Consider the following 25,755-nt stretch of genomic DNA (forward strand, 5'->3'; position numbering starts at 1 on the left):
TTGCCTTTTAAAGTCCCTTATCACCTGATCCTCCACCTCAACTTTCCAGTCTTCCAATAATCTTACATCTGCCATGTACTTTGCAATTCAGTGACCCTGGCCTCCTTATTGGTCCTCAAAAAAGACACTGAATTTCTTGCATTTCTACTAGCTGTTTCCTATGCCTAGGATTCTCTCTTTTCCTTTCTACCCCTTAGCTTCCCTATTCTCTAGCTTCCTTCATATCTCATCCAAAATCCTGTCTTTTACTGGAAGACTCTCCTGATTCCCCTGAATTCTAGTGCCTTTCCTCCACTGATTATCTCTAATTTGTTCTGTATATGCCTTGTTTGTACCTAATTGTTTACATGCTTTCTCCCCCTTTAAACTCAAGCTCCTCAAGAAGAGGGATTATCTTTTGCTTTTCTTTATATTCCCAGTGATTACCATAGTATTTGTCACACAGTAGTGCTTCTAGGCAGCTAGGTGACACATTGGATAGAGTGTGGGACCAAGAGTTCATATCTGGCCTCAGATAACTTGTTAGTTTTGTGATTCTGCAGTTCATTTAATCTCTGCCTCCATTTAGCAGGGTTATTGTAAGGATCGTATAAAGTATTTGTAAAGCATTTAGTACAGTGACTGGCGCATAATAGATGCTACATAAATGCTTATTCCCTTTCCTTCTCCTAATAAATGTTTATTGACTGAGACGGAAATTTAATCAACAAGTATTATTATGCATGACAATGTGTGAAATGCTGGGGATACAAAGAAAGGTGAAAGAAAATACCTTTAAGGAGTTCATGATCTAATTGGGGAGACAACAAACAATAACGTACAAACAAAATCTATACAGGATTAAGTTGGACATACAGAGGAAAGGCACTAATAATTAAAGAGGGCTGAGAAAAGCTTCTTATAGATTTTAGCTGAGATATAAATGAAGGCAGGGAAGCCAGAAGGAGGGAGAAAATTCCAGTCGTGGAATAGAAGTGAAAATACAGAGTCGAGGATGGAGTGTTGTTGGGTGTATGTGTGTATGTGTGTGTCTGTGTGTGTCTGTGTGTGTGCGTGTCACAGTGAAAAGGTCAGTGTCACTGGATCACACAGTATATGGAGGGGAGTAAAGTGTAAGAAGACTAAAGCTAAGAAGAGGTCAGGTTATGCAGGACTTTAAAAGCCAGAAAACTTCATATTTTATTCTGGAAGTAATAGGGAGCCAATGGAGTTTATTGAATAGGGAGATATTATCAGACTTATTTTTAGGAAGATAATGCAAATGTTATTTGTCCCCACTTTATAGGTGAGAAAATGGGCTCAGACAACTTGTGCTGGGGAAACAGTGTGAAGTAGTAAGAAAAGTACTTGCTTCTGGAGTCCAAAAGACTTTAATCTACTGGGCTGTGGAACTCCCATCCTGGGCCTGAGTTGAAATGATTACTATATAAGGACAAATTCAGCTAGCCTACTATATGTAGCAACCCCCCAGCCAGACCATATTCCACAGCTCATCAAAATCATCTTGCCATCTGCCCTGCTGCCAAAGAGGGCATGTCACCTCTTCACCCAACTCCCAAACATATACACTTTCTACTTTTTGCTCTTGAAAACAGTAACTCAATGCAATTAACAAGTTATCAGTTCTGAAACTACCCAGAGGAAAGTTCTTTCCCTGGTCACCACTTCTTTATATGTACAGTCACCCTGATTAAAATGTCAGTTCTGTGGGGGGCAAGGGTTGTCTTACTTTTGTATTCCCAGTACTTGGCATAGTATTCAAATAAATGTTTTAATAAATGCTTTTTCTTTTATTCAGTCTTGCCACTTGCTCCTTGGGTGACCTTTCAAACGCCATTTCATTGCTCCATTTCAGTTTCCTCCTCTATAAAATGAGGCAGTTGGGCTAATTAATTGTTACGGTCCTGTACATCTCTAACAATCTATCCTTTGGATATCTATTAGCCAAGAAACTATATTTATTCACGGATTGGTAACATACAAGTTTAACCAACATGTCTTTTCAAAGCTTGGATTCTGATTTTTAGCCACCAACTTGCAGGCAAAGCAGTCCAGGACTGCTAGATAGTAGAATTAGGAATAGTGCTTACAGACGGTGACAGACATAGGATTTAGGACTGGAAAGGATCTAGTTCAACCCCCTTCATTTTAGAGATGGAGAAATTTGAGACTAGTAAAAGTAAAGAGTTCCCTTCAAGCCACATAAGGATTAAAAACAACTATTCCTCTGACTCCAAATCTTTCATTCTTACCACTATGGTATCACTTAATATTTAAAGGTAGGCATGTTTATTGAACGAGAATAAGTGATGATATGCAGGGCATTCTGCTAGGCCCTGGGAAATACATAAAGTCCTTGTCTAGTTAGAGTAACTAGGGGCAGTGAGGGGGCAGAGTGGATAGGGTTGGGTCTGGAATCAGGAAAACCTGAGTTCAAATACAGCTTCAGCCACTTGTTAGTTGTGTGACCTCAGGCAAGTCACTTAACCTTATTTGCCTGTTTCCTCATCTGTAAAATGAGCTGGAGAAGGAAATGCCAAATCACTCCAGTATCTTTGCCAAGAAAATGCCAAATGCAGTCATGAAGAGTTGGATATGACTGAACAACCACAAAACAAGAATAACTACATTACACAGTATTACATGAAAGTGACAAAATAAAATGCTATCGAGATATCTGTAGAAGAAGGCGGTTACTGATCCATGCATAACAAAGGAGCTCAGGTTTCAGGAGAAAAGGGCATCTAAGTTGGGAAGAAAAGGTTGATTAAAGAATGGGGACAGCCATGATCCAGGAAAGCTGGATCTCCCTTGGAGATGCAACCTGCCAACTGTTTCTATCTATGGATATTACAGCTATAACTACGGAAGACCCAAAAAAGGCCACCAACATTTTTGGCATTGTCAAGTGGTTCAACAACAGAAAATGATTAACGATTTTATCTGTGGAAATTAAAGTTGAGGACTTGCCATGTGCTTGCCTATGTTCCTCTAGGGACCAGTGGACCTTTCCATCTGACTTGCAGCTGAAACTTCCTACTACATGGTGTCAGGGCCTGCCTCCCCTTTCTATTTGTATCCCCAGAGCTTCACAGTGCACACTGTAAGTGATTAATTAAATGCTCACTTTTTCCTTCCTCCCCGCTTCCCTCCCTTTTCTGCTTCTTTTTTCCTCCCTTCTTTTCTTTCTCTCCCTTCTTCCCTTCTCTGTTTTCTTTTTTCTTCCTTTCCTCCTTCCCTTGCTTCCTCGTTGGACGAAGGGTTGATTGCAGTTAAATTTGGGTTTGATGTCAGAAAAAACAATTAGTTATGGAGAATAGGCAGGGTTCACTCGGGAGGAGGAAAGCCACTAAAAGAAACTAACCCACCACCAGCACATCGTGGGATATTAGAAGCCCATGCCGGGCTCACTCTGTCCTCTGCCCATGTGACTGGGCTGAAGGCTGCCTCCCTTAGGCTCCACTGTTGTTGAGGTCCAAAGACATATTCGTGAATTGGATTTAAGCGGGGCAGTTGCCCAACATGCGGTGGGTGGCCTTGGCCTTTCTAAATTAAGGTCTCCTGGCTAGTTAAGTAGCAGAACTGAGACTAGTAAAATAGGATCATAAAGATTCTATGATTATCTTATTGGAGATAATCCTTCTTAGGGTGAGAAGGTGAATTAGAGGCTTTTAAGGTCTCCTCCAACCCAAAAGGCACTCATGCCCGAGTCCAGGTGATTATCCTTTTAGACCGAACTTCTTTGGAGGAAGAAGTGTCTTTTGAGACACTAAGCGGTTGACTTCTCCGGCTTCGCTGTCTACACCGATCAGATTCAGGAGAAATGGTAAAGTCTTTGCTTCCTTGCCTTTATAGACACGGCCCTGGATTTGGGATTTTCGGGGCCTCAGCGACCAACACGCTAGCTTCCCGATGCCCGGACCGCGCGGCTGAGGCTCCGCTAGGCTGGCTCGGGCTTCAGCGTGGGCGCCTGCCTGGCCTTGCGCCCGGACGGAGGAAACATTGTATCCCCTGCAGCGGACGTGCTCCTCCAGCGCTTCTGGACCCCCTCCCCCAGCCGCCCATTCCTGCTGTTTCCAACTCTACCTTTCCTGGGGCTCTGCAGAACGCAGTCTACTCCTGCGGTCACCCCCGCCCGGCCCGCCTCGGCCCGGCGCCCTCTCCGGCCGCGGGAGCGCGCACGGCCTCCTCGCTTTACGGCCACGGAGCGCGCACGTTTGCTGTCGTGAGGCGACTGGCGAATTTTGGCGGGAAAGGTTCCGCGTTTGGATTCCTCCGGCGGCGGCGGCTCGGTAAGCAGGTCCCGGGGGTCCTGGCCGGGCCTGGTTCCGTGAGGAGGGGGAGCGGTGGACCCGGGCTCTGGCTGCGAGGCGCGGGCACAGGGCGGCAGGGAGGGAGAGGGGCCTGCAGAGCGGCGCTCTGAGCCAGCTCCAGGGACAGGAGGCCGGACTCGTCAGGGCCGGACCAGAGGCTCCCCCCGACCCCCGTCCGGCGGGAGCGCCGCCCGAGGAGGAGGGGGAGAAGGAGGGGCAACCCCTCTTCCCTATCCTCCCCTCCCCCTGGCCCCGCCCCCGCCTCCCGGGACGGGGGGAGGGGGCCGCCTCGGCGTTCTCCCGGTGTGACCGAGCCGGAAGGCACCTTAGAATAGTCTACGCTCAGTCCTCGTCCTACGGGAGACGAAACCGAGGCTCCGAGAGGGGAGGGTCTCCCCTGAGGTCAGCCAGCCCCTGGGGATTAGAACCCGGATGCCCTGACTCTCCGTCCAGCCCCGCTCCTCGCTCCCCGCCTTCGCCCCTCCGTGGCCCTTTAAGGGCTCTGAGAGGGGCGGGGCTGCCGGGGTTTGTTTGTGCGGCCCGGGATTGCCGACCCCGCGGAAGTGGCGCTTCTGAGCGGACGCCCGAGAGGCTTGGAGGGTCTTGCCCAAAGTCAGAGTCAGAATGTGCCCCTGGAGGCTGGCACCGTACCCGCTAAGCCGCACCGGCATTCCGCGATGAGTAACTACGAGTCACAGGATGGATATATGTAAAGGGGTCGGAGGTTACGTGGTAAAGACCTTGTTAGTGTAAGGTGGGGGAGGGAGGCTAGTAGGAGGCTTAGTGAAGGCTTGCACTGACCTGGCCTCCGTGTCTGCTGCTTCTGCTTCAGGGAGGCCCTTCCTGGTGGAGCCATGGCTGTGCCCTTTGTGGAAGACTGGGATTTGGTGCAGACTTTGGGAGAAGGTGCTTATGGAGAGTGAGTATGAGCTCCCCTCTTGTTCTGCTGTCTTCTACACAGGTGCAGGACATAAGTTTGGGATACTATTGATAACACCGACTGGGACTTGTGTAGCATTTCCGTAAGTTAAGAGAGCTGACCTAAATTCATGCCGGTTTACAAATATACTTATCCTTTTTTGATCCTTGCAACTACTTGATGTGGTAGGTAGTGAAAACTGAAACTAAATAGGTTAAGTGACTTTTTGTAGAAATAGCAGAACCTACTATGATCTCAAGTCTTCTGGCTCTTGAGACTAGTGTTTTTTACATCACCTGTTTGCCATTCTTAGGTGCTTGCTACCTACCGGTAGATTTTAGACTAGTAGTTTAGATTGGAGGTGTCAGACTCATCTGGGCAACTCCTGAATGTGTCCCATACCGCAATAAAATGTAACAGGGAAATGTTTAACAAAATGAGTAAAAGTACAGTACAACATGGACGATGGTCATTTGTGGTTTCTAACTAAATATGTTGCCTGTAGGGATGCATTTCTATTCGATATCACTGATTTAGATGACTAAATTTAAGGTTTGGAGGAAGTCCAGGTATGTAATACTAATTTGGAATAAATTTAATTTTACTTCTTCCCTTCTCCAGTTATCACAAAAACATTTCCTACTGTAGAAACTTTCAGAAGTTTCCCTACATATAGTGTTGTGATGTTTTATTTAGCAGGACAGCCAGTATTGCACTATTCTGTTTTGTTTCTGGTTTCTGTTGTAGAATACTAAGGTTGAAAGAGACATTGTATCTCTTATCTCTTAAACCATCCAGTATAGCTTATGAAGTATGATGGTGATGAAACATTTTCCTTATGACAACACCACCGTTAAGTTTGGTACTATTTTGTTAATTAGGGGAGTCAAAGCCATTATTGTGGCAATCATTACTGACTAACCATCAGCAGTTCCAGGTCAATGGGTCAATCAAGCATCTACCTTGTGCCAGGTACTTATTCATAGTCAAGGATTTGGGGATTATGGGCCAAAAGAAAAGGGAATTCTCACAACTACAAGCAGACCGTAATGGTGGCTTCTTTTTTTTTTTTTTATGTCTTTTCCTTTTCTTACCCTTTCTTGTTTTAACATTCTACTTTCAAAGGACTGGAAGGGAACTTCAACCATCATGATTTTTCTTTCATTTAGCTTCCTTTCTTTTAAACCTGTAGAATGTATGACTTTATAATAAGGTCTAGGAATCCAGCTACTCAGTTTCAACAAGCTTTTGGTACCCATTGTGTGCCCAACATAGCTATCTCTGGACCATTTAGGTATCCTGTGCCACATATTCAGAGCCTGCTGGTGATAAGAATTACTTTTTTGGGGGTAAGAAATTAGTCTGGGTAAAGCAGTTTTTGAACTAATTTTTTTCAATCAGCAAGCATTTACCAACTGTCTGCTATATGCTAGTCACTGTGCTAGGTTTCTGTTTAATTTTGAAATTGCAAAAAAAAAACAAAAAAGAAGCCTATCGAAGAGAGTACCTTCATTTACTGATAATTAAAGAATTAGTATCACCAGTTAGTTAACTTGCACATATTAAATGCCTACCACATGCTAGGCACTGTGCCAAAGCAGTGAAATAAATAAATGATTTAAATGTCTAAAAAATTATGGAAAGATGAGTTAATTATTTTCCACTTATTTTATAGAGTTCAGCTTGCTGTGAATAGGCGAACAGAAGAGGCAGTTGCAGTGAAGATTGTAGACATGAAGCGTGCCATAGATTGCCCAGAAAACATTAAGAAAGAGATTTGCATCAATAAAATGTTAAACCATGAGAACATAGTGAAATTCTATGGTCACCGACGAGAAGGCAATATTCAGTATCTGTTTCTGGAATACTGCAGTGGGGGAGAACTCTTTGATCGAATAGGTATGGAAAATGGTGACAAATTTATGTTCTAAAGATGAAGATGATGGAGCCACTAAATAAGAAGTGTTTATTTTCTTGGTCTTTGAGTTTAATTCTATTTATTTTTTTATCATTCTTTATCCATTGAGAATGGCTTCTAGCCATGAAATATGAAAATAAGCCTTAATATTTGCTTTGTGTTTTCTTAAAAAATTATTTTACTAGAAAGTCGTACCCCAAAATGCACTATTACAAATTATGTCATCTTAATTGAGGATAAAGTTGCTATTGTTTGTAAAGTTTATGACAAGTAGTTTTTATGGGAAGTCACTATAAATATCACTGTAGTAACCAGTCAGATGTCCTTATTGCCTAAATGGATGGTTGTTTGTATTGTAGAGATATCCTAACTATATATAATTATTGCTGGGTTGATTTTGTAGTCCTTTTTCTTTTTATATAAAATGTTTATAATTCCCAAAGACATTTTTTGGGGGACTTCAGTCAGTTGTGTTTTTTTAGACTTAAATATCCTTCTTAGCTCTGAAAGATGGGACTAAGACCAGCAGATGGAACTTAATAAGGAGAAATATTTTTGTTCAGTATGACAAAGAACTTTGTTCAATTCAGTAAACATTTATTAAGTATCAGGCACTGTGCTAAGCACTGGGGTTACAAATAAGAAAATGAAAGACAGTTCCGGCCCTCAAGGAGCTTACAGTCTAATAGGGGAAGACAACACACGAGGAAGTAGAAAAGGGGTGAGAACCCCAGGATACCAGGCAAGGGGAATGATATTTTGTGGAGTCAAAAGCAAGCAGAGATCTCCATAAAGGAAAGCTTTGGGACCCTCCATCTCTCCTGAGGGAAGAAGCATCTGATGGGGTTGGGAAGGTACTGAGTGTTGAAAACTGAGTCAGTCAGCATGATGATAAGATTTTGAGGTCATCAGCTCATCAGCTGATCCTGGGTGGGGTACCAATGTTCTTTTAAACCTAGCAGAGCTCCTGAGGGAAAGTGGAATTAAGTTAAGAATTAGAGTTATCTAAAAAATGAAATGATCTACCTTTAGGAGAAGTGATCTTTCTGTTTCTAGAAGTATACAGTCTGGATGACTGTCCTTGAAAACAGTAATAGAGGAGATTTCTACTTTATGTCAGAAGTTAGAACAGAATTTTTAACTCTTAAAATTCTCTAATTCTGTGATCAAGTATTGCTTAATAAGATGTATTCTGTTGATATAAATTTAAAATCTAAAGCTACCACATTAAAAATTATGAACTTCTACTTTACTAATTCCCAATTCAGATCAGGATTTAATAATTGACAAATGGATAAAATGCAGAAAATTGGCAGAGGGCAAATATTTTTTTATCAGAACCTGATTTCCTGTGGATTGCATTATTCTTTCAAAGATGTGCATGGCTATGTAGTTTGAAGATGTTTATGAAATTTAAAATTGTTTGTTAAATTTTAATTGAAATTTGCCTTAAATCTTGATGTGAATATCTCAGGAATGAAGGACTAAGAAAGGTATGAATTAAATGGACATCTTGAGATGTTTGAGTAGAAGGGTTACAGGAGGAGGGGAAGGATTTAAAATTAACAAGGGACAGATAGCTTAGAGATTATTATAATACATAGGACTAAGAGGGCATTTTCAAATACTGAGAAGGAAAATTAGTCTAGTGGCCTGAATTTCTGTCTTGGACTATTGCTGTTTTAATTGTTTACTCTGCATAGCATCTCTGCGATGGCTTTGGGCCCCTTCTCATTTTATAGATGGTAAAACTAGTAAAGAAGATTTCCTCAGTGTCTCATAATATGTTAATGACAGTCAGTACTGGACTGGAGTGTTTTTGTTCCTCATGTACGGTATCAGCCACTAAGAGACAGTGATTAACCCTTCATTGTTTTAAAGAATGTGTGTGTTTGTATGTTTTTTTGCTGTCTTTTTTGTCTTTATATCAGTCATTTCCAATCTCCCACCCCCTCGGATTGAACTCTTTCTTGTGAAGGCAGAACAAAACAAAACATTGAGCAAAAATATGTGACCCAGGAAGTAGCTAACATTCAATCTTAAATGTGAGACTTGTTCTTGTAACTGATGACTGATCAATAAACTTTCAAATTTAACCCTTTCAGAGCCTGATGTAGGTATGCCTGAACAAGATGCTCAGAAGTTCTTCCATCAGCTTATGGCAGGAGTGGTAGGCAGAGTTCACTTCGTTTCTTTTAATTCATTCTTTATTACAAATGGAGAATAACAAATAAATAAGTCTTGGTTTTTTTCCTTCCAGGTGTATCTTCATGGTATTGGAATAACCCACAGGGATATTAAACCAGAAAATCTTTTACTAGATGAAAGAGGTAAGCTCATTACAAAAAAATTTTATCTCTTCATTTTGATATTTTTTATTAACATGGAAATAACATGATTAAATAAGAGACTCTTTGGGATAAATATTGATATTTTCATCTAACAAATGGCAGTCTATATCTGTAGTGACTGTATTTCAGCCATTCTCTTAACTCTGTACTTGTCTTACAGTTAAGACCTCTTAGTCCACCCTGAAGTTGAATTAGGAAAATCACTTATTTAATAATGATAAAGACACGACAATCTGTAATAATGTAATACTTTTTAAAACATATCTTGGCAAAAAGGATGCTGAACTGAGACAGATTCACAAGTATTCTATCAAACTTTTTTCCTTTAAATAGTATTTTATTTTTTCCAATTACTTGTAAAGAAAATTTTTAACAATCATTTTTTATAAAATGTTGAGTTCCAAATTTTCTCCCTTCCTCTCTAACACAGTGAGCCATTTGATATAGGTTTCGTATGTGCAATCATATTAATCATGTTGTGAAAGAAGAAACGGAATAAAAGGAAAAATACTACAAAAAAACCAGTTATTTCTCTGGATGTGGATAGCATTTTCCATCACGTGTCTTTTAGAATTGTCTCTGATCATTGTATTCCTGAGAAGAGTCAAGTCAACCATAGTTTATCATCACACAGTGTTGTTGTTACTATGCACAGTGTTCTTCCGGTTCTACTTACTTCACATTGCATCCAGTTCATATAAGTCTTACTAGGTTTTTCTGAAATTTGCCTGCTTGTCATTTCTTATACCATAATAGTATTCCATTACATTCTTAATACCATAGCTTCTTCAGCCATTCTCTAATTGATGGGTATCCCTTTAGTTTCCAATTCTTTGCCACCACAAAAAGAGCTGCTATAAATATTTTTGTACAAATATGTCATTCTCTTTTCCCCCACTCGCTTTTTAAAAATCTGTTTGGGATATAGAGCTAGAAGTGGTATTGCTGGATCCTTTTGGGCATAGTTCCAAATTGCTCTCCAAAATGGTTGCATCAGTTCACAGCTCCACCAACAGTGCATTAGTGTTCCAATTTTCCCACATCTCCCAACATTTATCATTTTGACTTTCTGTCATAATAGCCACTTTGATAGGTGTGAGGCGGTACTTTAGAGTTGTTTTAATTTGCATTTCTCTAATCAGTAGTAATTTAGAACAATTTTTTCATATGATGATAGATAACTTTGATTTCTTTGTCTGAGAACTGCCTGTTCATATCATTTGACCATTCATCAATTAGGGAATGACTTGTATTCCATTAAATTTGACTCAGTTCTCTGTATATTTGAGAAAAGAGGCTTTTATCAGTGAAACTTGCTGTAAAAATTATTTTCCAGCTTTCTGCTTTCCTTCTAAACTTGGCTGTATTGGTTTTGTGTGTGCAAAAACTTTTTAACTTAATGTAATCATAATTATCCATTTTACATCTTGTAATGCTCTCTATCTCATGTTTGGTCATAAATTCTTCCCTTCTCTATAGCTATGACAGGTAAACTATTCCTTAGTCTCCTAATTTGTGTATGATATCACCTTTTATGTTGAAATGATGTATGCTTTTTGACCTTATCTTGGTATATGGTATATAATGTTGGTCTATTACATGTGAATGCTGTGCCCAAAGTAATATAAATTTTGACTGCTGAAACCTTGCAATATATCTTGGGGTTTTCGGCTATATATTTTTTTCTTCCTTATTTATTCTATAATTTTTTAAAAACCGCAACCTGAACTCTTTTTTAAAATAAAATTATTTATTTTTAGTTTTCAACATTTACTTCCACAAGATTTTGAGTTCCAAATTTTCTCCCCATCTCTCCCCTCTGATCACTCCAAGACAGCATGCGTTCTGATTACCCCTTCCCCCAATCTGCCCTCCCTTCTATCACACCCCTCCCTTCCCTTATCCCCATCTTCTCTCTTTTCTTGTAGGGCAAGATAGATTTCTGTACCCCATTACCTGTATTTATTTCCCAGTTGCATGCAAAAACAATTCTCAACATTCATTCCTAAAACTTTGAGTTCCAACTTCTCTCCCTTCCTCCCTCCCCACCCATCCCCCCTGAGAAGGCAAACAATTCAATATAGAATATTCTATTCTTTCTTTTGACCTTGTCCCTCCTCAAAAGTGTTTACTTCTAATTCCCCATTCCCCATTTGCTGTCCCTTCTATCATCTTCCCCCATCCCCTGCTTATTCTCTTCCCCCCTACTTTCCTGTAAAGTAAGATAGATTTTCATACCAAATTGAGTGTGCATGTTATTCCCTCCTTAAGCCAAATCCGATGAGAGTAAGGTTAACTCTTTCTCTTTAACCTCTCCTCTCTTCCCCTCCATTGAAAAAACTTTTTCTTGCCTCTTTTATGTGAGAGATAATTTGCCCTTCTATTTCTCCTTTTCTCCTCCCAATATATTCCTTTCTCATCCCTTAATTTTATTTTTTTGGATATCATTCCTTTCTATTCAACTCACCCTGTGCCCTCTGTCTATATGTATATAATCCCTTCAACTACTCTGATACTGAGAAAAGTCTCCAGAGTTACAAATATGATCTTTCCCTGTAAGAATGTAAATAGTTCATCTTGAGTAAGTCCCTTATGATTTCTCTTTCCTCTTTACCTTTTCATGCTTCTCTTGATTCTTGTGTTTGAAAATCAGATTTTTTATTCAGCTCGGGTCTTTTCATCAAGAATGCTTGAAAGTCCTCTATTTCATTGAATGACCATTTTTTCCCTTGAAGTTTTATACTCAGGTTTGCTGGGTAGGTTATTCTTGTTTTTAATCCTAGCTGCTTTGACCTCTGGAATATCGTATTCCAAGCTCTTTGATTCCTTAATGTAGAAGCTTCTAGCTCTTGTGTTATCCTGATTGTGTTTCCACAATACTTGAATTGTTTCTTGGCTGCTTGCAATATTTTCTGTTTGAACTGGGAGCTCTGGAATTTGGCTACAATATTCCCAGGTGTTTCCCTTTTAGGATCTCTTTCAGGAGGCGATTGGAGGATTTTTTTCAATATCTGTTTTACCCTCTTATTCTATAATATCAGGGCAGTTTTCCTTGACAATTTCTTGAAAGATGATGTCTGGGATCTTTTTGACCATGGCTTTCAGGTAGTCCAGTAATTTTTAAATTGTTGTCCTGGATCTGTTTTCCAGGTTGGTTGTTTTTCCAAAGAGATATTTCACATTGTCTGCTGTTTTTTCATTCCTTTGGTTTTTTTTTTTTTTAATAATTTCTTGATTTTTCATGAAGTCATTAGCTTCCATCTGCTCCATTCTAATCTTTAGGAATTATTTTCTTCAGTGAGCTTTTGGACCTCCTTTTCCATTTGTCCACTTCTGCCTTTTAGGGCATTCTTCTCCTCATTAGTTTTTTGGATCTCTTTTGCCATTTGGGTTCATCTATTTTTTAAGATGTTATTTTTTTCAGCATTTTTCTTGTCCCCTTTATCAAGCACTTGACTCAGTTTTCATGATTTTTTTGCATCACTCTCATTTCTCTTCACAATGTTTGCTCTACTTCTCTTACTTGATTTTCAAAATCCTTTCTGAGCTCTTCCATGGCCTGAGAGCAAGTCATAGTTTTCTTGAAGGCTTTGGATGAAGGAGCTTTGACTTCATTGTTTTCTTCTGTTTGTATATTGTCACCAAAATAAGATTCTGTAGTATGATTCTTTTCCTAGTTTTTGCTCATTTTCCCAGCCATTTACTTAACTTTTGAGCTCTTTGTCAAGATAGTTCTCCACTTCCAGTGAGAATAGGGGGAGTGTACTGTCAGCTGCTTGATTCCCTCACAATCTGTGGGCCTAGTGCTCTAGAAACAGCTGATGCTGCTGGCCCTACTACTGCTACAGCTGCTGTGTGCTCCTCCGCCACCCTGGTACTGGGGCTGGATTACTCTATTCTCTCACACAGGTCCCACAGGTTTTTTCCATTGACCTTCCAATTTGTCCTCAGCGTTTTGGGGTTGTGAAGTCTAGAAACTGCTGTAAGTGCCTGCTCAGGTACCATCTGTGCCATTGAGGAACAATAGACGCTTCCCATTGACCTTCCAGGCTGTCTTGGGCTGGAGATTTTCTTCACTCCATCATTCTGTGGGATCTGCTGCTCCAGAATTTTAGAGTAATTTTTTTGAAAGTATTTGTCTGGGTTTGGGGGGAGACCTCTAGCAAGTCTGTACTTTTACTCTGCTATCTTGGCTCTATCAACAATTAACTCTTTTGTCACATGTGGTTTTATTTATGGTTTTTTGACATAAAGCACTAGAAAACCAGACTTTGATAAAGCACATTGGGATTCAAATGGAGCTGTCTAATCATGCCTTAAACCCAAATCACTCTGGTTCTCACTCATAGGTCAATAATAGGCTCCAGCCCAAGCTTCACTTGGTCATTACTTGGGTTTTGATGGCTCAGAGTGAGTGTAAAAAGCAATTATTTATTTTCTGGCCAGAAATCCTAAGGGTCTTCCCCTCCCAGTTTGGTTTTTTTTGTTGTTTGTTTTGTTTTGTTTTGAGTAGACCAACTAAACCATCTTTCTTACTTAGCCTTAAATCTCTGAATGGGTGTTGCCTCAGACAAACTGAGACCTGGGAAAGACCCTAGCTTTAAAAGATCAAGGTCTTCCACTGCATCTGGGGTCATCTCCAGTCATCCTGAACTGTGTCTTAACACAGGACTCAGATGATCCTGGAGGAGAGAGTGAGACTGATGACTTTGCACAGCTCTGTCTCACTTAAATCCAGTTCACTTTCAAGTGAAGACATCACCCTCCTGCTGTCATCGATCCTCTTTGAGAACAAAAGGACAAAACAACACTTTCTGTCATACTGTTTTCCTCTTTTCCCAGCAGTTTTTGTCAGATTCTTATTCTAGAGTTCTTATTCTAGAATTCTTTGGGTTTATCAAACAGTAGCTTACTGTGGTCATTTACTACCATGAATTGTATACCTAATCTTTTCCACAGATCCACCACTCTATTTCTTAGCTAGTTCTGATAATTACTGCTTTATAATGTAGTTTGAGATTTAGTTCTACTAGGTAACCTTCCTTCACAATTTTTTTTTGTTTCCTTTGATATTGAGCTTTTGTTTTTCCAGGTGAATTTTCTTATTTTTTTCTATCTGTAAGAATAATTTTTTTAGTAGTTTGATTGGTGTGGCACTGAATAGGTAAATTAATTGTAAAAGAATTGTCATTTTTATTATATTGTCTTGGCCTACCCATGAGCAATTGATATTTTTTCAGTTGTTTAGATCTGACTTTATTTGTATGAAAAGTATTTTTTAATTGTGTTTGTATAATTCCTGGATTTGTCTTGGCAGGTAGATTCCTAAGTATTCTAAATTCTTGGTGATTATTTTAAATGGGATTTCTTTTTCTCTTGCTGCTGGGCTTTGTTGGTAATATATAGAAATACTGATGATTTGCGTGGGTTTATTTTATTATATCCTACAACTTTGCTAAAATTGTTAATTATTTCAAAGAGTTTTTTAGTTGATTTTCTAGGATTCTCTAAGTATACCGTCACATCATCTGCAAAGTGATAGTTTTTTTTCCTCATTGCATATTCTAATTCCGTCAATTTCTTTTTCTTACTGCTAAAGCTAACATTTCTAATACAGTATTGAATAATAGTGGTTATAATAGGCCTCCTTGTATTACCCCTGATTGGGAAGGCTTCTAGCTTATCCCCATTACATATAATGCTTGCTGATTATTTTAGATGGATACTACTTATCATTTTAAGGAAAACTTCATTTATTCCTAGGCTCCCTGATGTTTTTAATAGGAAGGGATACTGTCTTTTGTCAAAAGCTTTTTCTGCATCTATTGAGATAATCATGACTTTCTTGTTGTTTTTGTTATTGATATGGTCAATTGTGGTAGTTTTCCAAATATTGAACCGGCTTTGCATTCTTGCTATAAATACCACTTTTTCATAGTGTATGATCTTTGTAATATGTTATTGTAATCTCCTTGCTAATATTTTATTTAAAATTTTTGTATCAATATTCCTTATGGAAATTAGTCTTTATGGAAATAGTTTTCTTTCTCTGGTTTTGCTCTTCCTGGTTTAGGTATCAGCACCATATTTGTGTTATAAAAGCAATTTGGTAGGATTTCTTCACCCATTTTTCCAAATAGTTTAAATAGTATTAGAATTAATTGTTCTTTAAAAATTTGGTAGAATTCACTTGTAAATTCATTTGGTCTTGGGGATTTTTTCAGGGTGTTCGTTGATGGCTTGTTCAATTTCTCTTTCTGAAATTTGGTTATTTTTTTCCCCATGTAAAAGGATTTCCAAAAACAGGTAAAGATAGTTTTCAACATTCACTTTTATAAGATTTTGAGTTCCAAATTTTTTTCTCCCTTTCCCCTTCAAGACAACATGCAGTCTGATACACGTATAAATGTACAGTCCTATTAGATATATTTCCACATTACTCATGCTGTGAAGGAAGAATCAGAACAAAAGGGAAAAACCATGGGGAAAAAAAGAGAAAATAGTATACTTTGATTTACATTCAGACTCCTTGGTTCTTTCTCTGGATGTGGATAGCATTTCCCATCATGCATCTGTTGTAATTGTCTTAGATCATTGTATTACTGAGAAAAGCTAAGTTAAAATGGGGTTAAGTATTCTATTTCCTCTTCTGTTAATCTGAGGAATTTATATTTTTGTAAATATTCTTCCATTTTACTTAGATTGTCAGATTTATTGGCATCAGTTGGGTAAAACAGATCCTAATTATTGCTTTAATATCTTCTTCATTGGAGGTGAATTCACCCTTTTCATCTTTGATACTTGTAATTTAATTTCTTCTTTCTTTTTTAATCAAATTAACCAAGGTTTATCTATTTTCTTTTTTCCCATAAAATCAGTTCTTAGTTTTATTTTTTAATTCATTGGTTTTCTTTTAATTTTGTTAATATTTCCTTTGATTTTTCAGGATTTCTAATTTGGTGTTTAGTCAGAGATTCTTAATTTATTCTTTTTCTGACTTTTTTTAATTGCATGCCCAGTTCATTAATCTCTTTCTCTATTTCATTGAGATATATATATATATATATATATATATATATATATATTTAGAGATATAAATTTTCCCCTAAGTACTGCTTTGGTTACATCCCATAAGTTTTGGTATATTGTATCATTATTGTCATCCTCTTATTTATTGTTTTTGTGATTTTTTTTTCTTTGACCTACTCATTCTTTACGATTAGATTATTTAGTTTCCAATTACTTTTTAATTTCTCTTTCCATGGCTTTTTATTAAATGTAATTTTTATTGCATCCTGCTCTAAAAAGAATGCATTTAATATTTCTGCTTTTCTGCATTTGATCGTGAGGTGGTCACTAACAAGTCTGTCAAACTTAAAGAAAAATAACTTGTGTGTAGGATGTTTTACAACAGAGAAAAATGAAAGGCAGTTTTAATTAAATTTTCTGAGGTTACAGTAGCATTATTAAAAAAGGAAAAAGACCTTGCAGTATAGAAATATTAATAACTACTCCCTGTGATAGCAAAAAATTAGATATAACTGGAAAATGGTCAAGTAAATTTTGATACATAAGTATATATGAATGTAATGGAATATTATGTAGCAAATTATAACATACAACAAGCCATTATTAAACATCTACTTTTTACTTGACTCAGCTAGGTGCTGGTGAATACAAAGACAGAAATGAAATAATCTCTTTCCTCAAGGGAACATTCTTTTGAAATGAGAAAATGTGAAAAAATCTGTAAGAAATGATAACAAAGTATAATCAGCAAAGCCAAAAGGTGCTAACTACTATTATATTTTAAAAAACAAAATAGCCAAATTTGGTGAAACTTTTGGCAGACCAGGAATTAGGAGACACAGGGTCAAAGTATTTTGTCCACTTATTTTGATTTTGCTTTATTAAATGGTAAAGGTTTTAGGTAAGATTTTTGCACTTTTTTTTGATGCCTGTTTGATTTAGTTGCTAGTCATTAAGTTTATAATAAAAAATGCCAGTCTTTTCATTTGACAAGGCCTTACCCAGAACCGACCTTCCTTCTTGCCTTCTCTTGTAGATAACCTCAAAATCTCAGACTTTGGGTTAGCAACAGTATTTCGGCATAATAATCGTGAGCGTTTATTGAATAAGATGTGTGGTACTCTGCCTTATGTTGCCCCAGAACTGCTTAAGAGAAAAGAATTCCATGCAGAACCAGTTGATGTTTGGTCCTGTGGAATAGTGCTTACTGCAATGCTGGCTGGAGGTAAGTACCACTCACTTTGTGATTAAACTCCTGTATGTTGAATCAGTTCAATTAAATGAAATTATGTGCACCAGTGTATTTGTACTGAGTTGCTGATTGTTTTGATAGAGAATAATAACCCCAGAAGGGATCAAAGTGAAAGCAAGGAGTTCTTATCTATCCCTTTTGTTTTACATATGAGTCTTGGAGAAATATATGTAACTTCTGCAAGGTCAGACATTTAGCTAGTGGCACACTTAAAAAGCTAGATCTCTGCTGGTTCCTACTCTGCTGCTCTTCCTTCTACAGCTGAAAAATGTAATGCTAAAGAATTGTCAACAATGTGATACTCCTTTCTTTTGAAAGTCTCAGCAACCATGTCTAGATGAATCATGGTAATATAACCAAAAAGATAAGGACAGGATTCTCTGTTACATAGATCCCTGAAAGTGATATTTTGTTATTGTTTCTTGAAATTGACATTTTCTATTACTAGTAAAAAAAAAAAACTAAGGAGGAAATCTTTGATATTTTAAGAATTATTGACTCTTTCCTTAATATTTACTTGACATGACCACTTTTTAAAAGTAACTTCTTTTGGTTTCAGAATTGCCATGGGACCAACCCAGTGACAGTTGCCAGGAGTATTGTGACTGGAAAGAAAAAAAAACATACCTCACACCTTGGAAGAAAATTGATTCTGCCCCATTAGGTAACCAAGTTATCATTTTAAATTACCTGAGTTCTAGAGGAATAAAGTCTTGTGCTTTGTGAATTCTTACCAAGATAATTTTTAATTAAAATTTGGGCATATTGTTGTCCTATAAAGTCATTTGAAGACTTAATTTGCTCTTATTACCAAATAAAATTAATAAATACTGTTTAAATTTTGAATAAGAAATGGATTTGCGAGTTTTATAGCTTTGTTAATGTCACATAGGTAATTTTTAAAAAGATTTCTGTTTGGCTCTTATCTGCTGAAAGTTGGGAACCTATAGTCAGTAACCCAGAAGTAGAAGGTAGCACACACACAAAAAAATTTCTGAATATAGTAAGTAGCTCTTGCCCTTTTCCAGAACTGATCTTCCAAAAGAAGGAAGCTAAATGGGAAGGTGGTTACTGCAAGTAAGTGCATTTATGTCTTAACTTTTTTTTTCAGCCTTGCTGCATAAAATTCTAACTGAGAATCCAGGATCAAGAATTACAATACCAGATATTAAAAAAGACAGATGGTATACTAAGGTACTTAAGAAAGGTAAAGTGCTTGAAAGAGTTGTAAAACTACATAATCTTTTTTCATTTTTATTATGTTGTTAATTGGTTGTTTTGAAATATATTTAGTTTTAGGAGAGAATATACATACTGATAAATTTCTTAAATTAACCTCTACTATGTTTTGGATAATTAGATGGGTAGAAATAGAAGGCTTATTGGCTTTTCAGGCATTTACAATGTCTATGTCTGGCTATTACTCAGTTTATTTTTGTGAATAATAAATTCCTTAGTGTAGATAATTAGATTTCCCATTTTCTCTGTGAAACATCATACTTTCCTCCCTAATGAGTACTGATGCAAAAAAAATTAAAATATTATCAAGGAGAATACAGTAGCATATTACAAAGACTAGGAATGCGAGGATAATTCAATACTGAGGGAATTGTTATTAACTATATTAATGGCAAAAAAACAAAAATTATGGTTGTATCACTAGCTGCAGAAAAAACTTTCTTAAGATACCATACTCCTGTTAAAAACACTAGATCACATAAAAATAAACAGAGCTTTCCTTAAAATGATAAAGTAGTATCTATCTAAAACCAAGAGTAACCCTTATTTATAATGAAGATAAGCCTTTCTAATAAGACCAGGAAATAAGTAAGGATGTCCATTTTCACCACTATTATTCAATATTGTATTAGAAATTAAACAGTTTATTCTTGCTTGAGCATTCCCAAGGCCATTGTCATATCTTCCAAAGAAAGTTGGATGAGGCAGAGTTGTAGTTTTATTGCAAAATATTTATAGCATAAACCAGTTTTCTCAATGTTAAGTTCAGAAGTCCCTGATATGTTTCTATTTTTACAGAACGTTGTTTTGCTGTCATCAGAGATGGCTGTATTTGAAATTAAAATCCTTAGTATTTGTATGTAGCACATTGTGTTACGTGTATTTTATTATTATTACTACATGATATGTAATTTATATTATATAAATTGATATATATTATGTATGAACATAGCATTATACAGTATATTATAGACATATCAATATTATATATATATATATATATATATATATATATATATATATATATATATATATATATATATATATATATGTATGTGTGTGTGTATTTGAAGCAGAGATGCCTAGCCTAAAAGTTCAAGTAAGTTGAAGACTTCAACATATTTCTTTGTAAAATGATATAGGAAGAACCATTGTCAAATTTTTATTTTCTTTGTGTTCAGTTTTAAATAAAGTAGTTTATAAGCATCAGTCTGTTGCCTCAGGTCTTCAGATTTTTATTATTGCTGTCTTAAACCCAGTTATGCAGCAGATGAAAAAAATCAAAAGATAAGAAGGTTTTTGATATTTTTTCTGCACTGATGATTCCTTCCTGTCCTGTGAAATTTTTAATTTTTCTTAACTTCTTTCATAGGTGCAAAGAGGCCTCGGGCTTCTTCAGGAGGAGTATCAGATTCCCCTGGTGGATTTTCTAAGCACATACAATCAAATTTGGACTTCTCACCAGTTAATTGTGCTCACAGGTAAGAACAAACACTGTTGAATGTGACATTCCATTTGAAAATGACTCTGGTCCAGAAAAGTTTTTATATTTTTTTGTACTATACGAATATATCATTAATGAATGTCAGGATAGTGGTGGTATGGTGTAAGAAAGAATTTATGCCTCTTGCTTATGAATGTAATTTTTTCTCCTTTAACACCTCAGTGAAGAAAAAGTGAAGTATTCTAGCTCTCAACCAGAGCCTCGAACTGGTCTTTCTTTGTGGGACACTAGTCCTTCTTATATTGACAAACTGGTACAAGGGATCAGTTTCTCCCAACCTGCATGTCCTGACCACATGCTTCTGAACAGTCAGTTACTTGGCACCCCAGGTTCTTCACAGGTAAAGAGATTTATTTTTTTCAACTCTTTTGTCACAGTTTTCTACTTTTCATTGCCTTGAAAACTAATTGTATTTTCTGATTCATAGTTTGTGTTGAGCTTTGACATCTCTGGATTTTGCAGAAGTTTTAGGGGAGTTAAAAGGAAGTGTTGATTTAGATAGGTTGTATAACCATCGTTAAAGAAAAGTAGTGATTTTAAACTTAGAGAATTAATAATTGTGAGATAGGAATTTTATGTCAACATGCATTTATTTGCTCAGATGTTTTTTGTCTCATATGCAGAATCCTTGGCAGCGTTTAGTTAAGAGGATGACACGGTTCTTTACCAAATTGGATGCTGACAAGTCATATCATTGTCTGAAGGAAACTTGTGAGAAATTAGGCTATCATTGGAAGAAGAGTTGTATGAATCAGGTATAATTTCAGTTCCTCTTGCATTTAATCCTGGAGGAAATATTAAGTGGTTAAATTAAGAATTTTGTTAGCTCAGTTAGACTATTCTTGACATTACTTCTTCCCTTGTTAGTTTGGCCTTTTCTTAAAGACTTTGATCAAACTTTACCTGAAAACATATTTTTTGGTTTGAATTGTTCCACTTAAAACTGAGTTGACATCTTTATTATTTTAGGTCACAGTATCAACCACTGATAGAAGAAACAATAAACTGATTTTCAAAGTGAACTTGGTAGAAATGGATGAGAAAATCTTAGTGGACTTCCGGCTATCTAAGGTACATGGAACAGCAGCTGCAGTTTTTGATCTACTAGATGTGTATGTTCAGTTTCAAAGATGGTGGAAGGAACAAATTGGACATCTTATGGAGTTTAGAGTCTCACCATAATACTATACTTCAAATCTATTTTGAGGGACAAAATCACCCATAAAACTAAACATGGGATCTTTCTGGTATATCCAGTAACTAAATCTCCTTGGAGTAAATCTATACCTTGACAGCGTTTGTTAACTGACAATATATTCGGAGTGTAAAAGACATAATATTTCTAAGTGAGAAATTTGGAGACCATATCAGATTTAATAATATGGTCTCCTCTACCTTTTATCAGCACTTTTTATCTTTCTAATGGAAGCTAAAAAACTGCAACAGATCTGTCTTGTCTTGAGTATATTTGCTTCTTGTTGCTTCCAAAGTCTTATTGCTGTTTTTTTTTGACATTCTTTTTTTAAAATATTCTTTCTGTAGGGTGATGGGCTGGAGTTCAAAAGGCACTTTCTGAAGATTAAAGGGAAGCTGAGTGATGTGGTGAGCAGCCAGAAGGTATGGCTTCCTGCCACATGATCTATATAGCTGGGTGGGCCCAGTGAATGCAGTGCTGCTATGTTGACACTCTTCCTAGAGAAGCTTACATTGCTTTACAGACCTCAAATATAAAGCAACAATTCCTGAGGAGTTGTCTATTCCCTTTTCCAACCAAGTTTTTCTAATTCTTTTTGTTCAAAAACTTTTTTTTCATAGAGGTATATCAAAACACATATTTTTCAAAATATCAGAGAATGAGCATGTATATTTAATTTGTAAGTAAAACTTTGGGAAGGGATTGGATAGAAGTTCTTCAGGAAAACATTTTGTTAAATTTGAGACTCACTGTATACAAACCAAGTTTTGGGTATAAATAAGTTCATTTGTCATACTAATATATGCTTGGTATTTGGTTTAGTCAGAAAATTTGAGATTTTTCTGAATGCTGCAATTCCTGAATGTATTAATAAGAACTCTATTCCTGTGGTTGGAGCAATAAATTCACCAGTATGTAAAGTAAAGCAAATCTTATTTTGTGAAAAGTATTCACAACTTACACTTAAATGTTCAAAAGTGCCTCTTTGAATATGTAAACCTTTTTGTCTGTTTTAACCTCTTTATGCTGCCAATTAAAATGTGCTGGTTGGGACTATCTGGTACAGTTTAATAATATGGAATTTGTATTTTTCAGCAATATAATTTATAATTTTGGAAATGGTTGATTTTTTTCAGATAAAAGTTGAGCATAAACTTCTAGTCTAGTGCAGTTTTCACCTTCATTTTACTCTTGCACGTCCTAAATATTCTGGGTTACTTTAAAACGTATTTTTATGTATTACCATAATTATAAATATATTCAGAAAGCCAAATTTTCAGGTACTCTGAAGAATGCAATCATGGTGGGAAGGAAAAAAACTAGGAGAGCTAGGGATGGAACTTTGATAGAAATGAACCTTTACCATAACTCTGACTTTTATGGATTTCTTACCATAATACAGTTTTTGAAAATTTGCTTTCTCTCTATTTGAAAAAAAAGTCTATTTGCAGTTATTAATGTTTATTTCTCACCAGCCAGCCAGTTGTGAATAAAATAAATTTAATAAAGTAAGCCTAACTCATGTAAGTTCTTTGAACTATTTATTGAATTCTTTCCCTGTGATGATATTGGTATTGTCATCCATCTTTAGGTATCCTTCCTTTAAGTCAGTTTGATGCATTCATTCTTTGTTATGCAGATATTTGCTTTTAGATATTTTGATTGCTATTTACTTCCAAACATTTATTAAGAGCCTATATGTACAAGACACTGTGCTAAGTGCTGGGGATTGGTTGGTTGGTTGGTTGGTTGTTGTCCTTCATTCTCAAAGAGGACCAAAATAACATCACTATGCTAGCTAGTCGAGTTTCAGTGTGTCAGACTGTGACTGATCAGACCAATATGAGCTCAGAATGTTCTACCACAGGTCAGGCACAAATAGTCCATGGGAACATTTGGATTCTCTAAATTTGCTCATCCTGCATTTCTTTTGAGCTATTTCAATTCTGCTTTACTCATAAAGCACAGCACCTTCTCTGATGCGGACAGTTTTAACAGAATGAATTTTTTCCATGTAGCAAGGGATGAATGAATGCTGAAATTAATAAACTAGGGATTTGATTAAATTGTTTATACCACTCTAAACTATGAAGTTATGTATTTTTTGGATTGCAGAACAGTGAATAAATGAATGAAAGGTAATGGGGATAAATGTAAAGTAATGCTTAGATTAAAAAATTAACCTCACAAAGACAAGATAGAAAGGGTGTGGCTAGACTGTAGTTTATCTGAAAAAGAATAGGTAGTATTGGTGACTACACCTTCATTGAATCAACAGTCTGATTGCAGTCAGTGGATCTAATGCAATATTATACTGAATTAAGAGAGACTTTCTAGGAATAAGTAGGTGATTGTCACTGTATTTTTCCCTAATCAGATCAAATCTGGAGTATTTTGTGTAGTTCTAGATATCACATTTTTAGGAAGGAGATTGATTAATTAGGGAATGTACAGAAGAGGGCACTCAGAATGATGAAGAAGCTCAAGTTCCTGCTTTGAGGCTATTGAGAGAAGTGGGAATGTTTAGTTGGAGAAGAAAAGCCTTAGGAGGGACTGGAGAGTTGATTATCATGTGAATGATGTATTAGATTTGTACTGGGCCACAAAGGGCAGAACTTGAGGCAATCATGTGAAAAAAACATCTTAATTAGAATTGTCCAAAAAGTGAAATGGATTGCCTTTAGAGCTCCCCCTCATTGAAGGTCTTGAAGGAAAAAGTATGTTGTTCTTTTTTAGGTATGATTAGATTTGATCAGGGATTTTTAACCCCACACGGGATCCATGGATAGATTTCATGGAGACTGTGGACTGGAAAACGTAATTTCATAACTTTCAGTTTAGTTGGTTTCCCTTTGTAATCACACACTTTATTTTGTGCATTTAAAAACATTCTGAGAAGGGGTCTATAGGCTAGATGCAAAGAACCCCTGTACCAGATGCTTAATGAAGTCTCACCTCTAAAATTCTATGATTAATACACATGGTTAATCATGCCTCCTGGTAAAATATGGAAGTGTAGTGTGGATGTATTAGATATAAGTTGTCAGGTATATACTGGCTGTTGTCCTTTGTTCTCGAAGAGGACCAAAATGACAACACCATGATAAAGTTAAGTTTCAGTGTGTCCAACTATGGCTGATCAGACCAATGCAAGCTCAGCATGCTCTACCACAGATTGAGGATACATAGTCCCTGTGAACATTAGGTGTGGATACTCCAAATTTGCACATTCTACGTTTCCTTTGTGCTGTCTCAATTCTGCTTTGCTCATAGAACACAACACACTTTCTTTTGTGGGCATGCCATGCTGAGCAGTCCTATGCCAGTGTCTCCCATGTTGCACAATCAAATTTAAAGTTCTTGAGAGAGACCTTGGCAGTGTCCTTGTATTGCTTCTTCTGACCACCATGTGATCACTTGCCCCATGCAAATTCTCCATAAAATAGTTTTTTTGACAAGCTTTCATTTATTTTGCTTTTGAACAACATGACCAGCCCATCAGAGTTGTACTCTCTGAAACATAGTTTGAATGCTTAGCAGTTTAGTTTGAGCAAGGACCTCAGTGTCTAATATCTTATCCTGCCAGGTGATCTTCAGAATCTTCCTAAGACAGGTCAAATGGAAGCAGTTCAGATCTCTGGCATGGCGCTGGTAGACTGTCCATGTTTCACAGGCATACAACAATGAGGTCAGCACTTCGGCTCTGTAGACCTTTGGTTTGGTAGTCAGTCTCTTACCTCTTGTCTCTCATACTTTCCTTCGGACCCTCCCAAATGCTGAGCTAGCTCTGGCAATGCATGGGTCAACTTCATTGTTAATGTGTATATCCCTGAAAAGTACACTACCAAAGTAAGTGAATTTATCCCCAGCATTCAAAACTTATCCATTTGTGGTAAGCAATGGTTCCGTGTATGGTGTGTTGATGGCTAATGGAGCACCTGTGTTTTCTTGGTATTAATTATTAGGCCAAAATTAGCCTAATTCAGGCAGCAGAGAATTGATCCATACTTTGTTGCATCTTAGCTTCAGAGGCTG

At 37.0% G+C, this 25,755-nt stretch overlaps 1 protein-coding gene across 5 annotated transcripts; it reads left to right on the top strand.

Moving 5' to 3' along the window:
- The first annotated feature begins 1,946 nt into the window (after window positions 1-1,946).
- On the top strand, window positions 1,947-23,247 carry CHEK1 (checkpoint kinase 1). 5 transcript variants are annotated; one of them, XM_072611463.1, is made up of 13 exons: window positions 1,947-4,292; window positions 5,146-5,335; window positions 6,908-7,131; window positions 9,256-9,320; window positions 9,411-9,480; window positions 17,567-17,755; window positions 18,342-18,446; window positions 18,894-18,989; window positions 20,394-20,502; window positions 20,688-20,865; window positions 21,149-21,280; window positions 21,495-21,596; window positions 22,068-23,247. In XM_072611463.1, the coding sequence occupies exons 1-13, from the start codon at window positions 3,824-3,826 to the stop codon at window positions 22,161-22,163; spliced, it is 2,025 nt and encodes a 674-aa protein (XP_072467564.1). In that variant the 5' UTR covers window positions 1,947-3,823; the 3' UTR covers window positions 22,164-23,247. The 5 variants fall into 5 exon arrangements, with proteins under 5 accessions (XP_072467564.1, XP_072467565.1, XP_072467569.1 ...); XM_072611464.1 differs by having other exon boundaries at window positions 5,275-5,335; XM_072611468.1 differs by having other exon boundaries at window positions 3,939-4,292; window positions 5,146-5,232.
- Window positions 23,248-25,755: the final 2,508 nt, after the last annotated feature.

Source organism: Notamacropus eugenii, chromosome 5, assembly GCF_028372415.1.
Source record: "Notamacropus eugenii isolate mMacEug1 chromosome 5, mMacEug1.pri_v2, whole genome shotgun sequence".
Lineage (NCBI taxonomy): Eukaryota > Metazoa > Chordata > Mammalia > Diprotodontia > Macropodidae > Notamacropus > Notamacropus eugenii.